Source organism: Ochlerotatus camptorhynchus, unplaced genomic scaffold (assembly GCF_037179485.1).
Source record: "Ochlerotatus camptorhynchus isolate MF236.1 unplaced genomic scaffold, CSIRO-AGI_Acam_v1.1 ptg000109l, whole genome shotgun sequence".
NCBI lineage: Eukaryota > Metazoa > Arthropoda > Insecta > Diptera > Culicidae > Ochlerotatus > Ochlerotatus camptorhynchus.
Window position 1 is genome coordinate 590379 of NW_027040599.1, and position 14467 is coordinate 604845.

The following is a 14467-nucleotide window of genomic DNA, read 5'->3' on the forward strand; positions in this document are numbered from 1 at the left end:
AGATAGAACACGAAATAAAAAAGACGAAAAAACCATTACATCGCCTGCATGGTCAATTTCTAACATTCGTTGCGATGTTCATGAACAGAGGATGATAGGAAACGGAACTAACATTCATTGTAATATATTTTTGGTTTGCGTGCACTCAATTCAATTAAATCAAGCGTTTCTCAAAATGAGAATGATCCCCTTCGTCAAATGACTAAGCAAACTGATTTCACCCATTCGAAGGAGGTGCCTTTGATAGCAGAAAGCTGCTTTTCTCACTTTCATCAAGTATGTTCAATTGATTTTGAGAATTTACAACACTGCATAGAATAATGTCCAAAAAGAGGAGTAGTACAAGATCGCTGAAGCAAACTCAAAAATTTAATGTAGCATTTAACTTATTATAACAAAAAAGGGGGGTAACTTATTATGCACATAGTATGTACTCAAGACAAGTGAGAACGTGGGGTGCGAGAACGGCTAACAGAGATCTCTGAATGCCTAAGTGTGAGGAGATAAAACAGCTGTTGACGATATTTTTTCTCTGGAGATTCGAATTTTAACGCTCTCACATTTAAGCATTCAGAAATCACTTTGGTGGTTCCCATTAGCCTCGCGTTCTTACTTGCCCTGGAAGTACCAGGGCAAGTAAGAACGCGAGGCAAATGGGAACCGGTTTTTAGCGGTTTTTAAAGTGATTTTCAGGATTCCTAGAACAAATTCCTAACAATCTCAAGGAAGATTCTTCAGCATCACCTGAGAGTCCAAACGAGAATCTGGAAAATCTCAAAAGGGATTCCGGAAGAACGCTAAGGAGAATTCCGGAGAATCCCAGAAGGGTTTCTTGAAATTTCCAATTGAGATTTCAAATAAGATTCTGAGAAGACATGGATTCTAATAAATCCCTAGAGAGATTCCAAGGAATTCCATTTCCCCTATCTCTAAAAAGTTTCGGCAGGGTTCCAAAACATCTTGTTTTTGTGAGTAGATTACCATTATCCATTTTATTAAGGTGGTATACATATATGCATAAAGGGCTTATTGTTTGTGAAAGTGACTTTAAAATGCACGTGTATGAACCTTAATTCTTTTTCCCACCAAAATTCCCTTGCCTGAACCCGGATTTGAAATAACCCTGCGCCTGAGGGCGACCCCGGCGTAGTGGTTAACATCCATACCTCTCACGCCAAAGTCACGAGTTTAAATCTCACCCTCGGACAAGTCACGTATGACCCAAGAGTGTTAAAGTGACTATTACACAAAAAAAAATCACCCTGCGCCTTAATTGACTAAGCTAAGGGAGATCTCAAAACATCAAGTTTATCCTTTGGTTTGTTTTTTCCGTCGATCTTGTTTTCCGTGCTGAGCACCAATGCTACCGACGTGCCAGGAAGGCAGCTCCCACACCTGGACCCTACCTATCGACCCATCAACTCATGAACCGGGGACCAACGGCTTTACTTCCCATCCGAAGGAAGGCGTGATCAGAGATGTTATGCCTCAGAACATCCCGGCGGCGCCGGCTGGGATTGAACCCAGGCCTGCTGGGGTGAGATGTAATCACGCTTACCACTACACCACCGGCGCCGTTACATCAAGTTTATATCCTTCGCCATCATGCATTTGAATCTGTTGCTAAATAAGGCTAAGTATTCAAGCGTAATTGGTTCCAATTTACCAAGTTCTTAGAGAACCAAACTGAGAATTTCTGATTTTAAAGTATTTACCCTGTATATTGATGAAACCGAAACTATCGACCTTTTGTCCCTGGGATCATTTATCCAATTCAACTGGAAGTTCCACATTGCTTCACGATATAGTCACCAACTCACCTTAATAAATAATCTACATCCTAAAACGATGCCGAAATCATCTTTCTTGCTCGCTTTCGTAACAATCACTTTGATTTGCTGTTGAGATCCATTATTTCCTAATGCACCCAACCCTAGCCCGGTGGAGCTGAGACTATGCTGGTGCTGATGAGAGTTGCCACCCACCCCACTGGGCACGACGTTACCGCCCGTGGGTTGCATTAAGCTATGATTCGGTACCCGTCGTTTCACCACTAGCGTTACCGTGTTGCCACTATCACGCAGCACTTGTACGGCCGTCGCGTACTCGACGTTCTCCAGCGAGATTCCATTGACCGAAATTATCCGATCGTTAACCCTGGGAAGTAGGTAAGCAAGCATGTGTCGTCGTACGCTATTGCTGCAAGAAGCAAATGATCGATCTTGTACTTACTGTAGTTGCCCCTCCGCTGGACCATGCTTCAGCACATCGCTCACCGCTATCGATGGGTCACCGTTGGCAAAGTGTGGGTTATCCCGTCCGCCGGACACTGCTATTCCGAACCCATATCCGGGTACTCGTGACAGTGTCACAGTGCTGTAGTCCCATGACGTCCGCTCGCTCTGTGTAAGTGAAACAAAGGAAAAATACAAATTATTATCACCGAACAACGGTACAAAATTGAGGTACAAATGATTTATAGTGATTTCCATATGCAGCATATAAAGGATTTTCCCTTATAAGCTCACGACTTTCGTTGCCATAGGTACCATGCTGCGTACGCATTCCGTATAAAATACCAATTTAAACTACAACGATAAGCGGGAAAGTAGGTCCATACCAAAACAGAGAAGAAGAGATAATTTTTAAATAATTCAACCGGCGTGTCTAGACGCGAAAATGCCTCTGCTCCACACACTGATCTCAGTCAGCACAGTACACGGTGAGGTGAGGTGAAAAAACAACCAAAACAACACAACCAACGGTAGCGCACTTGTACCCAGTAGTGCTTTGCACGCGAGTTGTATCTCATAGGAGTTGGTTTAAAATGCGATTGGATTTATGATCAAAACAATAAACGGAATCTTAAGACGGGGTACCATCGACGGCATGGGTGAGCTCGTTATTGAAATATGTATTGGGGAATGGTGAATTTCATCAAATGTTGAATACTTTTATGACTTTTCTTTTAATAAATATTTGACTTGAATATTAATTAGCATTCCTATTGATATCATCAATCTATAGGTATTTGACCGTTGCTTACAGTGGATTAACAATATACTTATTCTAACCTCGGGTAAGCCGCTGGTATTCGGCCTACCTCCTACTAGACATATGAATAAGTGAATTAAAAAATAGATGAACAATGTATTATCCGTTCCGTAAAACTAACGCGATTGAGCCTTCCAAATAAATGAACTAGATAATAACAATAAACTTAGGGGCTGTTTATTAACTACGTGACAATTATCCACGGCTCATGCAAATTTTAAAAATTGTTTATGGACAATTGTCTACGCGGGGGGAGGGGGTTAGAAACTGACCTGTAGAAGAAGAAGCTATTGGACGCAGTACAGTCATATAAGCATGCACTATAAGAAAATCCGTTAACAAATAACAGTTTTTGGGATGAATATTGCTCCTGGTTAGCAGAGATAAACTAGCCCGTGGCTAAAAATCTCATTGATAAAGTTTAAACAAAAAAATGCTCCCGGTTAGATACATCTTATATGATAATCATGTTGGAATAGTTTTCGACGATTTTTTAAGTGTGTAAATTTTTCACGGGTGGAAACAAATATATCCCAACCATAAGATAGTCATACAAATTTGCCTTATACGAACCAAGGTTGCAAAGACTCATTTCAGCTAAAACAATGTTTTTCTAAATTATGAAATAATTAGATGCCATGATCAAATTTTGAATTGGTAGGATACAAGAAGAGGTTGCAAAGAATGTGTTTGACATATTAAACCTGTTTATTTCACTTCATGAGAGTCACAATCAGCGATTTTTCACAAACTCACTCACTCACTCACTCACTCACTCAGCGATCAGCAAATCGCTGATTGTGACTCATAGAAAGCAACATTTACAGGTTTTATGTTTCCAACGCATACTTTGTAACCTCTTCTTGTAAGTTACAAGTAAAACATGCCATCATACCATCGTTTGGTTTTATTATTCCGAAAAACATTATTTTAGCTGAAATGAGTCTTTGCAACCTTGATACGAACCAGTTAATAACAAATATTTGTTTTTGGGATTATTATTGATCCCAGTCTTATACCTGATGTTATATGATTATCTGGCATAAATCATTGAAATAATTGTCAACTAACACACATTTTCCATGAGAAAAATTAAAAGGCTAAATGCCCACACCTTGAACTTAACGCTACCCATCAAATCCTGTGCAACACTTGCGCCATCTTTCTTACACACTTTCATCGACTCTTTCTTCAAATCCTTGTCGTTTTTGAAGACCTTCCCTGTTTTCCGGAGCTTGCCCTTCATAATCGCCCAGACTTTTTTTCTATTGTTCGAAGTTCTGGCGAGTGTGGCGGATTTGCCTCCTTCGGCACAAAAACAACATCGTTGGCTTCGTACCACTCCATCACCGGTTTCGCGTAATGGCACGATGCCAGATCCGGCATCAGAGTGTCACCTTCGTGGGACCGGAGGAAGGACAGCAGGCGCTTCTAGAGGCTTCTTTATAAATTTGGCCGTTGATGGTGCCGGTCGTTATGTACGGCTTGCTGAACTTGCCGCACCCACAGATCGCCTGCCACACTAAGTACTTCTTGGCAAATTTGTCGACCTTCTTCTTCCGGAACTTCTCCGGAACATCCAGGCGGGACTTGCCGACGAAAAACTCCAGGCCGGGGATCTGCTTAGCGTCCGCTTTAATGTACGTCTCGTCGTTCATTACGATGCATTTCGGCTGCACAAACCACTTGCGGTACAGCTTCCTGGCGTGGGATTTGGCCAACGTATTATGTTTATCGGTTCGGTTAGGCGCCTTTCTTACCTTGAAGACATGAAGTCCGGCACGCTTCATTATCTGCTGGACGAACCAGACGAAAGAATTGACCTTCTTAGCCACGTTCCGAATCGAAACGTTTGGCTTGCGCTTGAAGTAATCCCTCACCTTACTTGCGTTCACGGGGTCGATCGTCTTCGTTTTTTTCCGTTGCCAGGGTCGCCGCTGGGTCGTCTGGGTCTCCTCCGTCCTTGAACGATTTTAACACACGGGACACGGTCGAATTGTCGATTCCAAACTGTTTCGCTATCCACCTGTGGGACTGGCTTGGATTTTCCACGACCGATCCCATAATTTTTTGTCGAAGCACTTCTTGCTTGGAAACCATTTCGATGACCACTTGACAGATTGTCACGAGATTTTGCACATGTAAACATTACACTCTAAACTAGTTTTACAAAGCATTTGATTGTCCGGTAATTTTTAATGACTGACAAACAAAATAAATATTATACAAAATATAAGGTACTTTTTTTTAATGACTTTTTAAATACTAGCCTCAAAATTTTGGAATGTCAAGAAGAGACAACATTTTGGAATGTCAAGATAATCAAACGTATCAAATCTTGTTTTTTTTTATGTGATTTTCGGCTATTTTCTACATAGTGTAACAAAAAAGCCTTGTTGTGCTCGATATTGTTCTCTTCAGGATATAAATTGCTAAGCATTGAAAAACATGTGAACTTGCCTTTTATTGGTCCCATTTGATTTATGGAACATAGAAGTTTGTATATTCTTTTCGCTTTTTTTTACACATAATAATGAAATAAAATATTTGTTTAGGAATGTTGATAAGGTGCATAACTTTCTCGATCGGTTGGGCGAACATTTCCAGGGTTTAAGACGTAAAACAAATCAGTGCCAACATTTCAAAGGGGCGTAATTGCTTTTGTAAACAATGGCTTTAGCTGTCGATTTCTCGTATCTTAAAGCTCACTACTTCAAAATAACAATGCTAGATGGTAGAGGAAACATTCCTCTACCTATTGGTGTCATTATTTGTCATAAGTGAGCTTTTATTTGCGAGAAATCGACGGCTAAAGCCATTGTTTACAAATGCAATTACGCCCCTTTGAAATGTTGGCACTGAAATGATAAAATCCATTGTTTTTTCCGAGGATATCTCATTCACAGTAAGCTGTGGAATTTTGACGTCAGTTGTCACAAAAGTTTGAACCAAACAATCGCCGAAGGTTTTTTTTTTTTGCAAATATGCTTTGTCAAAAGATAGTCCTAGCGCCTTCTGAACGGCGAGTTCTGGAACTGGAATGATGTCAAGGGCAGGGCTGCAGAGTCAGACTGTGTCGGATCAGAGTCGGAGGCATTTTTTTTTATGATTCGTACTAAGAGTCACTGTCAATTCTGTTTTTACCGGTGAAATAGAAATAATATCTCTGATTTTGACCCTATATGTAATACATATTCCTCCGACTCCGACCTGACTTCGCAGCCCTGGTTAAAAGATAGTCCTGATGCTCCGCCAATTAAGTGCAAGGATTTTTGTCCAAGAGTGTGGTTCAGTGAAAATTTGTGAAAAGAATGGATTTCGAGTAAGCTCGATGGATAAATTGAATAACTATTTCATAAGTAACAATAACTACAGAGCTGTTAAAAGATTTTCTAAATTTGATCCGCGAAATCTGCGGTTTCTCAACAGAAATCCGCGACTTCAAGTACTAATCCGCGACAGTAAAACTGTTTTCATTGCCGGAAAATAGCATTACAAGCTTATTGAATTTTTGCCTGTTCTCAACTTAGTGTTCTTTGAAGTACTTTCACATTTTAATTGAGAGCTTTCTATGCCTGTACCATCCTATGCCCAAGAAAGTAGAGACATTTTCCAACCCGAAAAATTAATAGACCGGACGGGAATCGAACTCAGTCGCCTCCAGCATGGACTTGCTTTGTAGCTGCGCCTTTTGTAACTTTTTAATTTTTTTTAATAGCATTGTATCATCTTCAGTTATTTCGGTATAGTTTGAATTCTGAGTAATTAGTGAAAATAATAAAACACCCTTACATTATGAGATTCTATTGAATAATATCGGCCTAGATTTGATTAAACATTTTTTTTAAATTAATGCATTTTCATTTCAAATGCAAATTTTCTTGAAAATTAACCTTTGCGTCTCTGACGTATTTTGCTGTCGTAAATGTTGTAGTTACTTTGGCTCTAGTTTTCTCAATTTTTCCTATTAAAACCAAACACCCTTGATTCATAAGTCACATTTGTTGGTCACGTCGCGGTTGTGTATTTACACGGATATTCCTTGGGTTCTGTCCAATGGTGAGACATTTTCATATTTTTTTTTATTTCTAATACGAACCTAGCACTTTTCGGTGCTATGTACCTATACCGGAAATTATAGGTTTTCCAAATCGTCCAGAACATCAGTTGATTTGTTCTACTAGATCAACCAAGACTGCAATAATGTCTGTAGTATCGAAAAATGTACAATCAGATTCGAAGTGTCTATGTGGATCATACATGATCTATTTCCGAGTAATCCAGATGTTGTAGGTTCTTCAAATCGTCCTGGAGTTCAGATAATTTGATCTACTAGATCAACCGAGATTGGGACAATGTCTTTAGTATCGAAATATTTCCAGACAGATGCACAGTGTCTATGTGGATCATGCATGAACTATTGTCATGTATACCAGATGTTTTAGGTCCTCCAAATCGTTCTGGAGTTCAGATGATTTATTCTACTACATCAACCATGACTGGGATAAAGTCTGTAGTATCGAAATATGTCCAAACAGATTCATAGTGTCTATATGGATTATATTTAATTTTTTCCACGTATACCAGATGAACTAGGTTCTTCAAATCGTCCTGCAGTTCAGATGATTTGTTTTACTAGATCAACAAAGACTAGGATAATATCTGTAGTATCGAAATATCGATTTGGAAATCCTAGAACATTTGGCATACACGGAAGTAGGTTTACATGATCCACATAGACACTACAAATTTGTTTGGGCATATTTCGATACTACAGAAATTGGATTAGTCTTGGGTGATCTAGTAGAAAAATAATCTGATCTCCAGAATGATTTCAGAACCTATAACATCTTGTATACGTAGCAATAGTTCGGCTACAATCCACATATACATTTTGAATCTGTTTGGACATATTTCGATACTACAGACATTATTGGAGTCTTCGTTGATATAGTAGAACAAATCAACTGAACTCCAGGACGATTTGGAGAACCTAGAATATCCGGTATACATGGCAATCGCTCGCATTTATACGATTCGTTTATGATTTGACAACGAAAATTTCTATGTTCATATTGGAAAAAAGGAAGATGTCTCACATTGGACAGACCTCAGGGAATTATAATCCGGGACGGAAAGGTAACAATGAATTCCACAATTTTTGTGACAGCACATCAGTCCTTTCGCGATTTTCGCGACATCATTTAATGTTTCCGCGATTTTCGTGACTGAAAGTTCAAATCCGCGACAAATCCGCGAAAATCTCGAAATCCGTGAAATTCGCGAAATCCGCGCATGCTGTAACAGCCCTGTAACTACTAAATTGTTTTTACAGACATCTTCAGCAGTACCTGAGATAAAACAGGATATTTGTTTCCATGCCCCACCAACAGGAACCAATTTCAAAACTAAATGACTACAATATTCAAAGTTAATTCAGTTTCAAAGGTTTGGGAAAAAATAACCTAAACTGTATACGATTTTGCACCTGCACGCCGCTTGCAAAGAGTCGTTATAATTCTTAGTCTCGTAAGACGAGTAAACAAACGGATTGTTTCCCAAATACCCACTGCACGGTGTTAATACATCTTAATGAACAAAATACAACAAACCACATTTATTTATTTATTGTTTAACTACAAAAATAGTTATAAAATATTGTAAAATATTTAAAATGGTAATGCAACATATTGAGAACTTGCTAACCGAATATATTTGTCACGGTGTATAATCATTTCAGAGCGAAAGAAACAACATATCAAGAATGCTCCAATCGAATTTTATAGAAAGGATTTCAAGGTTTGCGTATTTAAAGCTCGATTCAAAGTAAATCTGGACGCACGGTTTAATACACCACCGCGCCCCTGGTGGTTGGAACAAAAAACGTTTCACCGGCATTTGTTGATGTTTCATTGACGAAGAAATTTCTCGATTGATCGACGCATCCCGAAATTACGGATCATGGAACTTGAGAAAAGAAAATTAATTGTACACAAACATCTAGTGGTCTGCCTCAAAAATAACAAAAGTGTTAAAATTCCCAAAATCAACGGTGAGTCTTGTAATCAAACGTTACAAGGATACTCTGAGTGTGGATAGAGCACAGCGCATCTATCATAAAAGTGGCACAAGGGCAAAGAGCTGAGGAGAAAGGTGTTGAGGTACGTGAAAAGTAACCCAGGTGTCTCCATACGTGATTTGGTAAAGATATTAGGATATTGGGATATAAGTCTTTTTGTGCCAGTAAACATCCGAATCGCTCCCTGAAACAAAATTTAGTGGCCAAAAAGCGAGCACGATTACTATACGAACGAGTGTTGACGAAATTTGATGGCTGTATTTTAATGGATAACGAAACATATGTCAAAATGGATTATAAACAAATCCCCGGACGAAAACTTTACCTGGCAACTGGTCGTAGGGATGTCCCTTCCAGGTATAAATTTGTTTTTGCTGATAAGTTTGCTCGGAAACTAATGATTTGGCAAGGAATCAGTTGTGGCCTTAAATCCAAGGTTTTCATCACATCTCACACAATGACGTCGAAGGTTTACATTAAAGAGTGTCTGAAAAAGCGGATTTTACCCTTCATTCGGCAACACAAGACCAACGTTATGTTTTGGCCGGATCTAGCCAGCTGCCACTACTCTAAGGAGGTACTAGAATGGAATGCTACAAACAATGTTAATTTCGTCGCCAAAGAGATTAATCCTCCGAATTGCCCTGAGTTTTGACCGATCGAAAAATATTGGGCAATTGTCAAGCGAAAACTTCAAGGATGCGGTAAAGAAGTGACAAATGCAAAACAAATGCGTTTAAAGTGGAATAAGTTCGCCGGTACAGTGTCACCAGCGACTGTGCAGATCATGATGGCATCGATCGAAAGTAAAGTGCGACAGTTCGTTCGAAACGGTGAAATGTAATAACTTGTTATGTATCGTTTGAAAGCTGAATAAATACCCTTTTGTTTGACGTTTTGATCAACCGTGTATGTTGTTTAATTCTCGAGTTATGATCACTTGAATGCGTCCAAATTTACTTTGAATCGGGCTTTATCTATTTTTCAATGCGTTGCTTCCATTTTTGCTCAAGTTCAGTGCTACTATATCTGTTCGTTAGATTCTGACATAGTTGCACACAGTTTCATGATGTATTTGTATAGTGAATGTATTGAGCAAAAAGTGTTTCTTACAAAGTGATCTTACATAATCTACATTTTCACTTATGTGAACTATAAAACTGTAAAATCAATATAATTAATATCAAGTACATATTTGAATAGGCAAATGTTGATGAAACGGTTAGGCTATATCACGTATTTTACATCAGACAATAAGCAACCATCCGAGCGGTAGCAAAAAAGCAAAACACATCACTCCCTCTTAAATTTTGTGCAGTGAAAGTAATATTTTGTGCGTAAGTTTTCCACTCCTTGTGGAATAGGAAAAATTGAAGAGAGCTCAGAAAATGATTTCATCTGCTTTCATAATGCTTGCTCTCAAGAAAAGAGGGAACGAACAAAAATAATAAATGCCGAAACCGGAAGGGCTTGTTGTAAGAGCTTTGCAAAAACATACAGCAGTACATGTATGTATGCTGTTCGGAACAAGATATAACATGGAAGAAGCATAAAAAATAAATGAAAAATGCCACAAACCAATCTGCTCTTTAAATGAGTAAAACGTCAAATTGAGTGAAAGAAGGATGATAATTGTGCTCCGCCGGAGCAAGATAGACATCGGTCATGAGTAATTGAAAGCCTTTCAATTAAAGTTAATTAAGTTATGTAGTGGTAAGTTCGCTCTTATTTTCACAATAATGTTTACCACAGATTCAACACCAGCACCAGTCGTAAATATGTTGTTGTTAAGAATAACCAAACCATTGTTCCAGTGTCCACTAGCAGGTCGCATCTTCAATCTACATCCGGAACGCACTTAGGCACCAATTTTTTTGTCTATTTTATTCAAGTTAGTAAGTCAACAAACTTTACCAATCGCAATTCGAAATGTTTGCATGGTTTGGTATTTAATATTATTTGTAAACAATGACGTAATAGACGTTTCTTCAAACACATTTCACAAACAAGCAAACATAACGTATCACTTCTACTGATCCCACGTGCTGTCACAAGACTGAGCATTATACTTCGCCGATGGGATGGGATAGCCGATGCCGACAAACATTTGAATCGCATGAAGAGAAGTTTACAAGTGATCGAGTGTGATCGTGACTTTCTCTTGAAGTTGGAAGTTGGAGGATTAGGACAAGAATTCGCTGATGTCCGGTGTACTAGGTCTAACTCGATAACGATGAGTAACGATCGGCAAATTATTTATTTTACTTTACGATATTTGAATTTGCATTTCTCATTCTAGGGTATGATGTAATACGTTCACGGATCTTTGAATACACAAGAATACTTAACAACACAGACCAGCCTCTTAGATTTTGTAGCATGAAACAGAAATTATAAACAGATCCTAACTACTACAATATTTTTTTTCAATTGATGGCAGGGTAGATGATACAGTTCATATTATGTATTTGGTGTTTTCCAATTATGGCCTATGGAATTCCCAAATACCATAATTATAACACACCATAATAGAAACACATAGCCATAACTGGTATATCTACCCTTCTTCCTTTTCGGTGTTCTGTGTGCATAATACGACGATTCATGAAACGCTACCTCTGTTTAGCGAGCCCCACAATATCGCGATAACGACAAATGTAAGAAGTAAGAAAACATCTCCCCCGATGAGAACACATGTGTGCATGTGAAATGCGTTAATTTCATCGTAATTATATCTGTCTATGCTCTAAATAAACGTCTGCCAGAAGCGTGCTAAAGAAAGCAGTAAAAACAACTGCAGCACATGTAGATGTGCATGGATATATCTGTACCGAATGCATCTGTTAATCTCACTAATCACATATTAACCACAAACCACTAATATGCTAAATAGGAAAAATCTAACACACTGAAATTCTAACGATTCAAGTGATTCCAAGACTTTGTATGTACGATTGCATAGTTTGTCTTAGGAATATTTACATAATGGCTCAATTGGGTTCTTTTTAACAGTAGTGCCTCAAGTTTAGAAATGTTATCCCCATTTATTCCCCAATCCCCAATTAACATTTTTAATTTTCTTTGACATCTGTTTCGTCACGAGAACGTCGATTTTTTCAATGCAGACATTAACACGGGATTTTATTTTATTTTATTGAATATCAAGCTGGAGCTGCGTTACACCATCATCATCAACTTTGTTTTCAAGACTTGACCCATTTGAATAAATTTTACTTCTAAAGGGTGTCCACGATGAAATTGCCACACTATGAAATTGCTCTAACTTTTTAACCGTTGGGTAGAATTTAATGAAAATTTGGGTGGATTTAGTTCATAGTGCATTATTTACATCCTGCAAGTTTTAAAGTCCTGTGATCAAAACTCGCGGAAATGGAGTCGAAAGAACAGCTCGTGCGTGATAAAATCTTGCGCATTCATCACGAGAACAAGGATCTCTCGCATCGTTCCATCGCTAAAACGTTGGGAATCGCGAATTCCACGGTGTCGCGAGTGATTAAGCGGTTCGAGGAACGGTTGACCACCGATCGGAAGCCCAGAAGTGAAGGAAAAAGTATTCCGTACAACACCAAAAATCACAACCGCGTAGTTGGGGCCTTACGCCTTCGTTAGGGATGTGGCTAAGAAGCTGCACCTAAGCCGAAGTTTTGTCCAGAAGGCCAAAACTAAGGCTGGGCTTCGAACGTTCAAGGTACAAAAGGCCCCTAATAGCGACAAGAAGCAGAACAAGTCCGCCAAAACCCGTGCCAGGAAGTTGTACCTCAACATGCTGACAAAAGTTGAATGCTGCATCATGGACGACGAAACATATGTTAAGGCCGACTTCAAACAGATCCCCGGCAACCTGTTTTTCACGGCCAAGGATAAGTTCAGCGTTCCGGAGCATGTCCGCACTCAGAAGATGTTCAAATTTGCGAAGAAATTCCTGGTTTGGCAAGCTATCTGCACGTGCGGGAAGCGGAGTGCACCTTTCGTGACCCAGGACACGATGAACGGACAGGTGTACATAAAAGAGTGCCTCCAGAAGCGGCTGCTTCCTCTCCTGAAGGCCCACAACGTCCCAACAATCTTCTGGCCGGATTTGGCCTCATGCCACTACTCCAAGGACGTGCTGAAGTGGTATGCGGACAATAAGGTCAATTTCGTGCCGAAAATGTTCAACCCTCCCAACACTCCGGAGCTCCGCCCCATCGAGAAGTACTGGGCGATTATGAAGCAGCACCTTCTTAAACGACCTAAGGTAGTGAAGACAGTCGAGGAACTGAAGAAAGTATGGGTTTACATGCAAAAAACGGTTGATTCACAGGTTGTGCAGAATCTTATGGCCGGGGTTAAGGCCAAGGTGCGGGCATTTGCGTATGGACTGTAAATAAAATACGAGTAAAATGGTAAAATGAAGTTTAATAGTTATTTCTCAATCCCTGAAAATTTGATGGCAATCGGATGAAAACTCGAATTTTGCGAATCAATTTTGTGTGTGGCAATTTCATCGTGGACACCCTTTATCTTTGACAATACAGGAGAAGGACTAACCTATGTTGGAAGCTTGAACACAGGATTCCGTGTGTATTGTTTCAAGATAGTTATAGAAAAAATGCTGTGACGTGTGCGCGTAGATACATCCGCGTAGTAATCCGATTGAATAATTAAATCCTTTTCGAACGAAATATCTAAATTATGTAAGTTGCGAAAACCGCGCGAATTCCGAACGCCCTGCGAAACAACCGAAGCGACGAAAAAAAAAAGAAAAAAAGGCTCCAACTATGCTCACACGCTTCCACTATGTCGCACCACAAAAATACGTATGGGTATATCACAATAGAAGCACGCCACAGTGGAAATCCAGAGCCATAGTTCAAACACTTATCCCAAATCAAAATGAAGCACATATAAGATTAGTTGCAATACCATGTACAAAAATGGTGCACAGCAAAAAATTAATTTTAATACCACATCAACGTGGATGCACTTCAATCGTGTCGAAAATATGGTGTAATATTACTTGCCAAAAAGGACAAAATTAGCATAAATACAGTGCATGACCTGACATTACGCTGCTTTGACAGCATTTGTTTATTTTTGTTGCCATAAAAATTACATGAGATTTTCGACATGATTGAAGTGCACCCTCTTGGATGTAATATTAAATTTTTTTTTTGCTGTGTGTTAAACATCGTTTCCTGAGTAATACCTCAATAAAAACAACAATGAAAGCTTGTCACGCAAATAGAAGGAGCACTGTTGGGCACTTTCTGAAATATTTCAACACAGCAAAAAAATATTTTTGATATCACATCAAAGTGGATGCACTACAAT

General features: G+C 39.1%; 1 protein-coding gene across 18 annotated transcripts in view; it reads right to left on the reverse strand.

Annotated features, from left to right (window-relative positions):
• Positions 1-14467, reverse strand: part of pyd (polychaetoid) — a 132695-nt gene that overhangs the window by 31091 nt on the left and 87137 nt on the right. For all 18 annotated transcript variants that reach the window (XM_065219729.1, XM_065219726.1, XM_065219731.1 and 15 more), the window contains 2 exons: positions 2233-2402; positions 1821-2157 (listed from right to left, as the gene is read on the reverse strand). In XM_065219729.1, coding sequence (XP_065075801.1) covers positions 1821-2157; positions 2233-2402 — 507 coding nt within the window. The remainder of the gene's footprint in view (positions 1-1820; positions 2158-2232; positions 2403-14467) is intronic.